The sequence below is a fragment of the Strigops habroptila genome, chromosome 1 (genome assembly GCF_004027225.2).
Source record: "Strigops habroptila isolate Jane chromosome 1, bStrHab1.2.pri, whole genome shotgun sequence".
NCBI lineage: Eukaryota > Metazoa > Chordata > Aves > Psittaciformes > Psittacidae > Strigops > Strigops habroptila.
The window spans coordinates 8,127,198-8,140,767 of record NC_044277.2 but is presented as its reverse complement, the minus strand read 5'-3'; the positions used below and the strand labels follow the sequence as shown (position 1 = coordinate 8,140,767).

General features: G+C 39.8%; 1 protein-coding gene across 1 annotated transcript in view; it reads left to right on the top strand.

The window, feature by feature from the left end:
• PHF20L1 (PHD finger protein 20 like 1) overlaps positions 1-13,570 on the top strand; it is a 211,504-nt gene that overhangs the window by 107,224 nt on the left and 90,710 nt on the right. Inside the window, exons 44-53 of the mRNA XM_030509285.1 lie at positions 467-575; positions 799-996; positions 3,024-3,191; positions 3,771-3,836; positions 4,545-4,625; positions 6,676-6,813; positions 7,932-8,108; positions 8,876-8,987; positions 9,556-9,635; positions 13,407-13,550. Of these exons, the coding sequence (XP_030365145.1) occupies positions 467-575; positions 799-996; positions 3,024-3,191; positions 3,771-3,836; positions 4,545-4,625; positions 6,676-6,813; positions 7,932-8,108; positions 8,876-8,987; positions 9,556-9,635; positions 13,407-13,550 (1,273 nt within the window). The remainder of the gene's footprint in view (positions 1-466; positions 576-798; positions 997-3,023; positions 3,192-3,770; positions 3,837-4,544; positions 4,626-6,675; positions 6,814-7,931; positions 8,109-8,875; positions 8,988-9,555; positions 9,636-13,406; positions 13,551-13,570) is intronic.

Sequence of the window (13,570 nt, the reverse complement as noted above, 5' to 3'; positions counted from 1 at the left end):
GATGGTAAAGAAGCTACACCCAGATGTTTCCAAAAGTGACATCTGAAAGCCTCTGTGTTTGGTTGAAATATCCCACAGCACTTTTGTTCCTAAAACATGCTGAGCTCTTGCAGTTAGGAAATTAGGTTACCTTAAAAGAAGGGTTAATCTGGATAATCCAAACTAGAAGTATCCAGGTTGATGATCAGGTCACCTGAAACAGTCATAATTTCTCAGTCCCTTCCTGTAGCCCAGGGTTTGAATTGTGGGCTCTTTAGCACCGTAACATCTTCCTATTCACTACTTTTAAACACAGCAATGTGGCACTGAACAGTCAACATCTGAGTCTGATAGAATAAGAAATGTCCACACTGGGCCACATCTTTGTGCTGATTCCTCCCCTTGAGTTTCTGATTAAGGAAGATGTGTTTTAGGAGAGGAAATCAATTAGGTTGTATTGATTATGCATGCCTGTCTTCTGTCTCAGGTGCAAGGTGTTTTGGGGAACCCTGCTGCCATTGGCATCGGTAGTCTCAGCTGTCTGCTACATGTCAGGAACCCAGAGGGAGATGCAGTGATGGTCTACTTGAAGAGAGGTACCAGATACAAACCAGTCATCTAATGTTAGACTGCTGTGACCAAACTTGCAGTTACTTCTGTATAGAATCATGTCAAAATGTGGGGACCATCTTTGTTTGAGAAGACACAATACTTTTTCAGAGCTTAACATTTAGTGATAGACCAGTCTGAAGGCAAACCAAAAGTATCCCGCATTCTCTTGAGCTCTTTTGACCTTTCTTTCCCGTTCTTTCTACTCAGGACAGGAATTTAACTCATCTGGACTCAAGACCTTCGAAAGGACCAGTTTTCAGAATGTGCTTTCTGGTGTGTATCGCTCCATGGTGCTCTCAGCAGCTAGCGCATCTCTGACTGACGCTCAGCTCTTCTGTCGGCAGATGTGCAGCAGGGACTCTTGCTGTGACGGCTTCATCTTGAGCCAGAATGTGCTTGATGGAGGTATTGTCTAACTGCAAAACAAAAAGCTTTGTAGTGGAAAACCAACACTAAATGAGTACAACTCAATTTTGAACTCAGTGCACTTTGCTTTGTGTCATGCCAGTATCAGCAGCTTGTCTTTATGTCACTGGTGCAGGCAAAATTTGAGTAATGCCCAAGACTTGACCTGGAGCAATAGAGTAAAAGACCTAAGGTAGCAAGCTGCTCTTGGAGAGAAATGGACATTTTAAAAGGATAATTCTTTCTTTAAACATCTGCATTCAGATGAGATAAATAATTCTGAAAAATCTCTTTCCTTACATAGTGCAGCTCGGTTGCAAGAAGGTGCTTTTCAGCTGATGAGGCAGTTAAGATGGTGTCTACAGATCTTGCAGTGCAAATGTAAATCAGCTCCCTTTTAGGAGCAGGATAAGAGAACGCTAAACAGGGAACTATGTTATTGCATGCAGAAATGCTTGAATCTCCTATATCTGGATATCTAGCTAGGAAAACAAGTGGGAGTGGGATAGACAGTCTGACAGAGGTGGGACTTAGGCAGAGCACAGATTTCTACCAGGAAATTGAAGCAGTTAATGTCAGTGCCTGGTTTTTGTAGTTTCTTTTCGAGCTCACATGGGATCAACTTTCCTGTTGGAGGTGGATTTCCTATAGAAAAAGTGAATTTCTAATTGAGATGTCTCAAGATTTTAAAGACAGGCTCCTACAAAACCAGGCATGTCCTACTGGCTGCTATGTGCCAAGCACTTCTCCAGTTTGGAGTGGAAAAACTAATCCTGGAATTGAGGAAATGTTCTCTGTGGAAATTGCCAAGCAAATGTTTCCAGAAAATTATTTTCTGTTTTGGCATCTAATGGTTTGTTTTTGTTTTATTTTATTTTTTAATCAAAATATTCTCCGTGATCTCGTAAAGCCCATTTCTCTATAGATTTACCATGAATTTTTTGGGTTCTCCATAGCTGTAAGTGTAGAGAAGGTGGATGTTGTAGAGTTCTCTGTTTAATTGGGGTGACCTATTTGGATCAATACCAGAGGTAAATGCATTACTCGGATTAGCATTCCATTTCACGAAAAATAAAATAGAAAAAAGCAGCATATTCATAGAATCATGGAATGGTTGGAGTTGGAAGGGACCTTAAGGCTCATCTAGTTTCTATCCCCCTGCCATGAGCAGGGACACCTTCCAATACATCAGGTTGCTCCAAGCCCTGTCCGTCCTAGCCTTGAACACTGCCAGGGATGGGGCAGGCACAGCTTCCCTGGGCAGCCTGTGCCAGTGTCTCACTACCCTCATAGTAAACAATTTCTTCCTAATGTCTAATCTAAATCTACTCTCTTTCAGTTTTAAACCATTCCCCCTTGTTCTATCTCTATGTGCCCTTGTAAAATGTTCCTCTCCATTGAATATCTTATGCACTCAGTCCATAAAAATGAACCAGACAGGGCATTGTAAAACCGCAGAAACGTGTGACAGCAAGTGCAAAGCAAGAAGCTGAGTATTGTCTAGAAGTTATGGTAGCAGACTGATGTCAGAACACCTGGCTTTAAGCGTGCTGGTCCCCCCAACTCACATTGTGATGCTGGGGGAGACTCAGGCCTGGGCTGACTGAAACCAGTCACCAATCCAGGAAACCATCCAGGAAAAATAGAAGTGCTTTCTTGGTTCAGAGCCTGAGATTGTGAGACCGCCAAAGGATTGAATATGCCTCCATGGTGCTATAAAGTGCTGAGAACACTGTTAGGTATTATCAGATAATAGTAGTTTTTTATTAGGTGGTAATAGCATGTGCTTGAAACCTCTGAAAAGCAGGCTACAAATGTTGAGTTTGGGTATGAATAGCTACCCTTAGTACTCTAATTTGAACATATGGATCTGATTTTTTTTTTAGTAGCAATAGTAGAAGTTATCTATCTCAATGATACAGGATCAATTGGCATTTAGAGAAAGTATTGGGATGCTTGGTTGAAAAGCTCTGTGTAGGTGCAAAGTATTATTGGAGTAATGCAACTACCTCTTTGCCTGAACCTAGGTACCATTTTGTGTAGTTTGATGAGCTACCCAGATGTGCTGATCTGCAATGTGAATGGCTGGAGGCCAACACCAACATCACTCATAGACCAGATATGTAAAGGTGTGACCTATGATGAAAAAGAGAAGATGTTTTCCTTCACCCTGGGAGGACAAATGTTCAGTGGAAGTATGTCAATAAATTATCTCAATTTACATTTGAGGTTACTTTGATTTAAATTAAATTTGAAATTACTTATATTACTTTAATTCCTGTATAGCTCCTGCCTTTTTCACCAGTCTGCTCTTGTACTTCAATGCTTTTTTCTCAAGTAAATCCATATATGTACAATCACAAGAGAATAAGAACTCTCTAACTGGATGCATTGTTAGACAGATGGACCTCTAGCATTTTACTGTGTGAACATTAAGGAAAGTCAAGAATGTGTTTAGTATGTCACCCTGTAACACTTCCAGTATTTAATTAGGGCACATTCAAGCCAATAGTCTGAAAGAAAGGTAAAGTCTGAAGCAAAGACAAAAAGAGAGATATCCAGAGCTCTGCAGAGAAAACAGTGATGGATAATAAAGCTTTGGCACCCTGGACCCAGACTAGCACCAGGATATGCAGAGCCTTCCTCCTTAGCATCTTGTATTGTAAATAAGGAGGTGCATTGTCCAGTGATGTGTTTTTAATGCAGTTTCTGAGCATTTCAATACTACCTTTTTAACTTGAGCGGCTACTCTAATAAACTTTTTTCTTTATCAGCTTCTGAGTTGGCAGAAGAGGCAGAAAGAAATTTTACGACCTTTCAGCAAGTTTACCTGTGGAAAGGTGAGTTATCTCATAGAATTTGTTAATAAAAGCTTATGATGAACCATAGGCAGTGACAGATGTGTGATCTATGATGAAAGTGTCATTCTCACTTTATATTGTCCAAATTGAAACACTACTCAAAAGTCTTTTCTGGCAGGATTGGGTGTAATCTGCTACTGTAGTTTCAGGGTATTTGGGTAAATTCTTGTGTCTGAGAATATACTTTATAACTTTTAATACCTGTGAAAATAGTATCATGGAGACATTTACCTTTCTCCCACCAGTGTCCAGGTGCCATAATAATTTGGCACTTTATACATAACTATATAGGTTATTTTTCTTAGCATGATAACCCTGTATGTGTTATTTTTGCAAGTTTGCTTTCTGAATGTCACAATGTACATGGCAGGACCTGCCAAATGATTTGTGGTGCTGCTTTATAAACGCACACAACCTCCAGAGCATTGATGCTGAATGCATAGTGATTGTGGATATCGCATTTGCTTTTATCCTCCAAATAGCACGTTTTGATTTAGGTCTTCTCTAGAGTTATATGGAGATGGTTTTACTCATATTTGTTTCAATAGTTGGTGGGATTATCTAAGGAGTTTATCTAAATGGTGCATGTTCAAATATTTATTAAATTTTGGAAACTGAGGATGATATAGTCTTGTGGAAGAAAGATACAGGGAATTACTATGCTCTTTAATTCCTGTTTCATTCCAGGCTCTGATATGCTCACTCGGACTAAAACCTCTGCATGCAATGCTACTGCTTTGAAGACAGACAACAATCTGGTGTTATCAGGTATTATAGTAAGGGTAGACAGAGAAGAGAGCAGAAGATATCAGAGTTTAACCAGAAAAAAACCATATAGTGCCATATATGTATCATATGATATTGGTATTGTGAAGCCCAGAGGTTTTGTTTCAGGTAGGATATCCAATAAAGTTTTGAGAAGCATGTTCAATATGTAAGCCTCCTGTCTTTATGTTTTTTTACCTTCCTAGGGCAGGCTGGAAATGAAAGTGTTAAAATGTTCTATGAAAGCTTGTTCTTTCAGACTTACTGAACTGTAAAGACTCAGGAAATACTATTTGTCTGAATAAAAATGTCACATACACCTGGGAATCAAATCCTTAGCCTGGGTACCTGAGCATATTTACTGCTACTGACAAAGACTGTAAATATGTTGCTTAGAAAAACTCCGGATGAAACTGCAATCACAACTGTTTCTTCTACACATTATGAGAGCAAGGGACCTGTGAAGTTCTCAAGCTCCTGTGTTATTCCAGGGCCTGCACTTCATTATGCTAAGTCATTTATATATCCAAAATAATTTGGATTAAGTTACTAGAGTGGGCCTTCAGCCCCACAGTGCTAAGAGAAAGACAGTAGTGGAGCCTGTAGAGAGCACTTTGGTTCATCTATAACGAACTGCAGTCTTTGCTAAGGAGTCTTGATTAATACCTGAACATGTGATTCAATACATGTAAAATCCTAATATGGAGTGAATTGCTGGGTTTGCTTGTGTATTTGAAAGGAAGGTAAACTAAAATGCCCATTTACCTAGTTTGTCTCCTATACAAGTAGTGGTATTTTAAAGTCTAGAGTTAAAAATGGGAGAAAATTGCACTTAACACATTGGGTGAAATTCTCTTGCATCTACCTGCCAAGGCGTGCGTGCAGCCCTCGGGGTTCTCCCTTTACCTTGCTGCAGCTGGTGATATCATTAAACCTGAAGCTATGCAAGGAATGCAGTTTCTTCCTCCATCCCTTAGTCTTAGCCATGACACAAACCATTTCAAGAGAAACTGAAGGTTGAAGTTAAGTCTAGAGAAGTAAAAAGACTTAAAAGTTGCCTTTTTAAAAAGCTATTTATACATCTAGGAAAATGCCTACAGCGCTTTTATTACTTGATGATCATCCTTAAAGCACATCTTTTGTATTTTCTATTAGCAAATCCACAGCTGTTATGCACTCCCAGCATGTCGTTAGGTTCTTCAGCATTTCAGCTGCAATCATCTGTATGTCTTTACTTTCCTATTTTCATTTTCTTCTGGCTGTTTCAGTGCGTGTAAGATTAAATAACAGAATCTCTCACAATATTGGAGTAACTGGGGATGAGACCTGCTGATGGCATTTGATACATAAAAAGGTGTTTTAGAAGAAATTTGATCAGTAAAGAGGCCTCATTTTTTTTGATATTGGATCCTTACTTAAAGGGATCAGTTTGAAAACAGCCTGAAATAGCTGTATGTTTCAGAGGGGGCTTGGGAGATATAAAGCATTGCATACATGACTGAAGATTGCAGGGAGGTGACAGAAAGAGTTATTAAACATGATCTGTGGGAGCATAAACTAGGAGAAATAAGGTTAAATGACTAAAATAGGTATTAAGCTTTTTAAGAAAACTTTTAACAGAGAGGTTTAAAAGCTTCTTAAGGGAATACAAGGAAACTGCTGTTATATGGATTAATAAAACTAGATTTATTAAGGTATTGTAAACATTTTGAGACATCATACTTCACTGTCAGGTTAATGTGTTGCATGACAGGGTAGAGAGAACCACCTTATTTCTAGGAGCTGTGATTTTCATCTAGTTTTTGGGTGGTGGAAATAGCCTGACAATGCTATGTTGCACAGCAGAGTTCAGCAAGGGTGCATTGCCTGCACAAGCTCAATAACCGTGGGTGAACAATTCTGTTATTAAAAGCAGCCTTTGGGATATGTTAACCCTACAAAATGGTTTTACTGTGAAAGGCAGAATTTTATATGTAGATAAATTTAATTTATTCCAGATCATAGACAAGTTTTTTGTGGGTTTAAGCAGTTTGTTTGTTTGTTTGAATCTCAGATTCCACAAAGGATCTTTTCTACCGAATGGACAACAGCCAGATACAAAGTGGCCAGAATTATTCTCTCCCATACCAGCAGTACTGGGTCTTCAGGGAGAAGTACTCAGCAGAGGAAGCTGTGCTTTGGTGTCTCACACGTAAGACATATTGGAGACTATTATTCTGTAGGAAATAATTAACTAAAATCTTTTAATGGGTATTATAATCATGATAAGGAGAAGTTCTGGACTTTGAGGTGTTTTTGGGAGAACCCACAAAATTTTTCATGGAAGTTGCTAATGGGGTCATCTGTTTGTTCCTTACGATCTCTGTCTGATGTGGCAGAAAGGGTACCTATCATTCATCATCAGGGTATCCCTGTTATGGGCAAGAGAAGTCGAAGATAGATACAATTTAGGCAATACTATGCTGTTCTTGAAATGTACCCTTCAAAATAGGTAGATAATGTAGTGGTAAAAAAGAAAAGGTAAAATAAAATTTGGTGTTAATAATAAAGTATATTTGGATTTGATAAACGGAGAAGAGTTTCTAGCTCTGATTACCAGGAAGGCAGAACCAAGGATACTAAACAGTGCAGTGACATCGCTGTAAGAGGTCAGTAGAACTATGCCTGTTTAAAATTAAACGCTGACGTATATATTTACAGAAGCAATTGCCAGAGTAATTGAGAAATAGGTTTTACAGCTTTGTTTCTTTTCTGAAGGTGCAATATTACCCTGGGGCAAATTTCAGTGCAAATTGCTACAAGCAAATGGCTTGAACAGTTGATTCTAAAAGTTATTTGTTTTTATGTGATGTATGAACACTTCAGAAATATCTTTCACAAAACCTTCCTAAGACATTGTAGACTTTATTGTACATTTTATTCTTTGAAGAAACAGGCACCTGGCTGATGTGTTCTTTTATAATTAAACAGTTCGTATGTCAGATGTACTGAAAAGAAAGCAAGAGAGATCTTTATCAGTCACAATGTTAGTGCACCAATACACTAGGGTAATGCTTGTCACAACTGGGGAATGTATCTTTCCAATCAGCTGTGGTATAGCTCCTTTTCTGTGCTCCCTAGGTAAGGCTTCAGTGTCACCAGAAACAGAATCTGTCCCTGTTTCTCTTACACTGTATTAGAATAATATTGAAATTCTCACTTTTAGTTGTTTGCTGGTGGACAGCTTTAAGTGCTCTGAAGACATGAAGCGGAATAGAGAGGGGAAGAAACCCTCATATGTGTGTAACTCGTTGTGACTTTGATTCCTAGGATGTGCACAAGAGGATGAGTTTTGCCGAATGGTAGATCTTCAAGACACTGCAGACACATACATTGTGTGTACCCTCTATCCAGAGGCACAGATTTGTGATGGCAGCATCGATCAAATACCAGAAAACTGTCGAACCGTGCTACCCTGGCAACCACAGACATTGTATCGTAAAATAGGCAAGTTTTTGGATTTGGATGTGTAATGTGTGCTCTAACCGTGGTAATGCAAGCTAGTGTTTTGGCTCTTGATTCTTGGATAAAAAGCCTGTAGGTACAAATATGTCCTGGGGCATGATGGTGAAAGGAAAGGTCAGGCTGTCCTGGACATGGGTTTTCATTTCCAGTTCACAATGGAAAGATGTTAACTATGAGTTCCACTCTCCACCTCAGGTATTCCCAACTCAGAGAGGCCAAGGGTGGCTCAGAAAATTTGTATACCAGGTCTTAGATCTTTTTATAATATGGGTGAAATGGGAATTTCATTGGGATGTTGCCAATCCCATTTTCTACCGTTAAGATTAAGTAGTAGTTAAGCAATGCAAAAATTGAGAGTCCTTGATTGTAATTTTGTTAATTATTTTACTGAATCCAGAGTTATGGACGTGGATTTTAACCTCTGCTCTTTGAAAGCTTGGGAATTTCAATGATTTTCTCATAGGGCTCATCTGAGGAAGCTGAACAAACAAGCCTGTTGCCACTGTAACCTATAATTTGTAAAGGTCCATTGAGCTACATTATTAAATCATGTCTTTGCAGGGAGCCCAAAGTGCAACATAGGTTGATTATCACATTACCGTGATAATGTAAAATTATTTTTTAATCAATCAAGACTATGGTATTATAGAAACATAAACTTTACCGTTACCATGTGATTACTTGACCAGAATATGTAAAGTACAAGGTTAAGCTGATTTTTCCAGTTTTCTTTTTCTTTTTCCTTCCAGTCACTCTAAAAAGTTCTGTGAAGAGCTTCTACACACGTGTACCATTCCAGAAAGTAATGGGGATCTCAGTGAGGAATAAGACTGACATGAGCAGAAAAGCTGTTTCAGATGGGTAGGATGTGACTATTCCTTCTTTTTCTACTAGAAGTTTAACCATGCCTGGAATACCAAAGCCCTGTTAAGCAGATGAAGGGCATCAGACATGTTGGTCCAAGAACAGCATTATTTGAGAATATTTAAAGAAGAAAAAATAACATATGATGTAAAGGAAATTTGTAATTGAGTTATAAATAATAATGTATATATTTAGTGATTATATACGTGAATTATTACTTATATTGCTATTAAATTGCTGGTTGGTCAATTAAATCTCTTGACAATAATATACCAATTTTAATATTTGATATTGATACTTTTAAGGCAGATATCAAAATAATAAATTAAATCATTGGACATAGTCTGGTAGATGTAGAGTGGTCAAACATAACTTCATCTACAAGTGGAAAATGTGTGGAAGTGTCTATGCAGTATGGAATGTCCTAGAGCCGTGAACAGTCTTATTCTGAAAGGCATCTCTACAGGTTCTCTGTGTCTTTCCCCTATGCAGTATCCTCTCTTCCCTTTTCCACATAGACAGATTATTAATGATACTGAGAGTAATGATGTTTGTTCTTTCCCAGCTTCTTTGATTGTGAGCGTTGGTGTGATGCTGACCCCTGTTGCACAGGATTTGGCTTTTTTAATGACTCCCAGCTATCAGGTATTTTTTCACTATTTTTATTTCTTAAAATCATTTCAGTCTCCCTCCATTATTCCAAACTTGACTATTCTTTTGCTGCGAAGGGCACTTTAAAAGCCTTTGCAGATCTTATGCAACTCTCTTTACCACATTTTTGAGTAACCATAACCATTTCTAGGAGTTCAGCCCAATGACATGCTCCACATCTCAGCCATTATTAAGTAAAGTTCATGGGAATGAGTCCTGAAGAGGCTGCAGTTCCAGCAGCATGAAATTCCAACTGATAAAACTTCGGAACAGTTACTTCTCATTTATCAACTTCTCTTCCAAAATGTTGATTGACTTCTTTTTTGTGATTTTTTGTTTAATGTTTTTTCATTTTTGAAGCCTAAGTGACTTAGAAACCTAAATATTGCTGGAATGAAATGCGTGTTAAGCACATAATGTCCGTAAATACTTAGAGGCAGCTTAGCCTTTTGGCTTTCTTGGATGTCTGAACTTCTCTGCTCCCAGATCTTAGTATTTAGTGAGGAAGATTGGTTGCAGATAGAGGTTGCCTATCTCTTATTATTTTAGCTACTTAAGATATCTCAGGTAGGATTTCGGTCTGAGGAAATCAGAGCTTTAAAAGTATATGTAATTTGAAAGCTATAAGAAAGTCAAACAAACATATTTACTCACCCAAGATGGCTAATCTGGCAAGGGATGTGAAAGGAAAGGATTCTATAATTACGTAGCAAATAAAAGACAGGCTAGGCACAACATGGGCCCTCTCCGGAAGCTAGGGGGAGAACTGGCTACCATGGATTTGGAGAAGGGTGAGGTTCTTAATTACTTCTTTGCCTCAGTCTTCACTAACAAATGCTCTGACCACACCACCCAAGTCTTGGAAAGCAGGTGCAGGGACTGTGAGAATGAAGACCTTAGGCCCACTGTAGGAGAGGATCAGGTTCGAGATCGTCTTAAGAACCTGAACGTGCACAAGTCCATGGGACCTGATGAAATCCATCTGCGGGTCCTGAAGGAGCTGGCGAATGAAGTTGCTAAGCCACTGTCCATCATATTTGAAAGATCCTGGCAGTCAGGTGAAGTTCCCAATGACTGGAAGAAGGGTAATGTAACCCCCATTTTCAAGAAGGGGAAGGTGGAAGACCCGGGGAACTACAGACCAGCCAGCCTCACCTCTGTGCCTGGCAAAATCTTGGAGCAGATTCTCCTGGAAAGCATGCTAACGCACATGAAAAACAACGAGGTGGTTGGTGACAGCCAACATGGTTTCACTAAGGATAAATCCTTCCTGACGAATTTGGTGGCCTTCTATGATGGAGCCACGGAACTGATGGACAGGAGCAGGGCAGTTGACGTCACCTACCTGGACTTGTGCAAAGCGTTCGACACTGTCCCACATGACATCCTTGTCTCTAAATTGGAAAGACATCAATTTGATAGATGGACCTCTCAGTGGACAAAGAATTGGCTGGATGGCCACACGCAAGGAGTTGTGGTCAATGGCTCGATGTCCAGTTGGAAAACAGTAACGAGCGGTGTCCCTCAGGGACCAGTGTTGGGACCGGTCCTGTTCAACATCTTTGTTGGCATGTTGACATGGACAGTGGGATTGAGTGCACCCTCAGCAAGTTTGCTGACGATACCAAGCTGTGTGGTTCGGTTGATACGCTGGAGGGAAGGGATGCCATCCAGAGGGACCTCGACATGCTTGTGAGGTGGGCCAATGCCAACCTTATGAAGTTTAACCAAGCCAAGTGTAAGGTCCTACACCTGGGTCGGGGCAATCCCAGGCACTGCTACAGGTTGGGCGGAGAAGAGATTCAGAGCAGCCCTGCAGAGAAGGACTTGGGGCTGTTGGTTGGTGAGAAGCTTAACATGAGCCGGCAGTGTGCGCTTGCAGCCCAGAAAGCCAACCGTATCCTGGGCTGCATCAAAAGAAGCGTGACCAGCAGGTCGAAGGAGGTGATCTTGCCCCTCTACTCTGCTCTTGTGAGACCTCACTTGGAGTACTGCGTGCAGTTCTGGTGTCCTCAACATAAAAAGGACATGGAGCTGTTGGAGCGAGTCCAGAGGAGGGCCACGGGGATGATAAGAGGGCTGGAGCACCTCCCGTTTGAAGACAGGCTGAGAAAGTTGGGGCTGTTCAGCCTGGAGAAGAGAAGGCCGTGTGGAGACCTCATAGCAGCCTTCCAGTATCTGAAGGAGGTCTATAAGGATGCTGGGGAGGGACCCTTCCTTAGGGACTGTAGTGGTAGGACAAGGGGTAATGGCTTCAAACTTAAACAGGGGAAGTTTAGATTAGATATAAGGAAGAAGTTCTTTACAGTGAGGGTGGTGAAGCACTGGAATGGGTTGCCCAGGGAGGTTGTGGATGCTCCATCCCTGACAGTGTTCAAGGCCAGGTTAGGCAGAGCCTTGGGCGACATGGTTTAGTGCGAGGTGTCCCTGCCCATGGCAAGGGGATTGGAACTAGATGATCTTAAGGTCCTTTCCAACCCTTACTATTCTACGATTCTAACTTAAGGGGTGTTATCACTCTCTTCTCCCTCTATAGTCAGCAGAGAGATGTATAGACACAACTATGGAGTCATTAAGGGCTTTGGTTGACTGAATCCAGTCGTGGAGGTACTTCTATTTTGCTCCACTGGCTGTAAAGGAAGTGCTTTGTTTTAAAAAAAGACTTTAGCAGGTGTTTAAAATTGGATGCCACCCAGGTCAAAGTCAATGAAACAGTTTTTAATATTTTATTCCAAATTTAGATTTAGGCCACTAAAATAGCTAACTTTGGTTTTGGACATGTCAAGTGCTAATCATAGAATCAAACACAATAATAGAATGGTTAGGACTGGAAAGGACATTAAGATCATATAGTTCCAACCCCCCTGCTGTGGGCAGGGACATCTTCCACAACTCTCTCTGAGGCTATTAGTATGTGCTGGTTTTACAATTCATTTGGGAATTTGGAACATTTTCAGAAAGACATATTTTTCATTCCATTTTTTGTTGAGCAGACAATATTTTCACTTAGTCAAAAATGAGTAGTTTGGATAATTAATCCAGTGCAGTTTAGATTGGAATTGCTGTACAAATCAAGAATAGTTGAGAGTTTTCATATGTCCGTATGACAATGTGAAATTTGAAGTCTTAACTGAATATGACTTTAAGTTTCTTTAAATAGTTCTAAAATAAATTAAGGATTTTCAAGCACAAAACATGCAGAACTGACACCTCTTAGTTTATTCAATTAATATTTTTTAGCTGTGGCATTTCAGCCATCCAGGCCTGGCATTCACATAGTCAAGAGAACTTTCAGTAGTGATTTTAACATGAGCTAGGATAAATCTTCAATGAAATATGCTTCAAACTCTCAATTTTTTCAGGTGCAGAAATATTTACACTAGGTCTTTGAAAGGAGGAATTGTTATCTTAATGTAAGTAGGGGCTATGTTCCTCCATACATGCAGATTTTTAATTTTCAGGATTGCAATAGCCAGAAAGGTCTGCTTGCTCAAAGAATAGGTTCTAATCTTTGCTTAGTGGAAATGCTCAGTGATCTTAATGGATTATGATGTTGGTACCCACCTTCCCTCACATTGAATTCATTGTGATTTTTCAACACTATTTTCAACAACAGTAAAACTTGGCCCATTTTAGATATTTCCTTGTTTTGATTTCTAAGTCAGTGGAATTCCTTTTAACAGTGTTGTATTCACTTTCCTCGAATACTATCTAGAAGAGGAAAATTTTCCTCATCATATTTATAACCATGTATTTCCCTGGCAGGTGGAAGGATTATGTGCCTGACTCTGAACAGCATAGGAATCCAGACATGTTCTGAGGAGACAAGAAGCGCTTGGCAAGTTTCAAATTGTAGTTCACCAAATGCTGAAGTCAGAATACACCCGTTTGGCTGGTATCAAAAGCCTGGTAAGTGATACAGGGCCTTT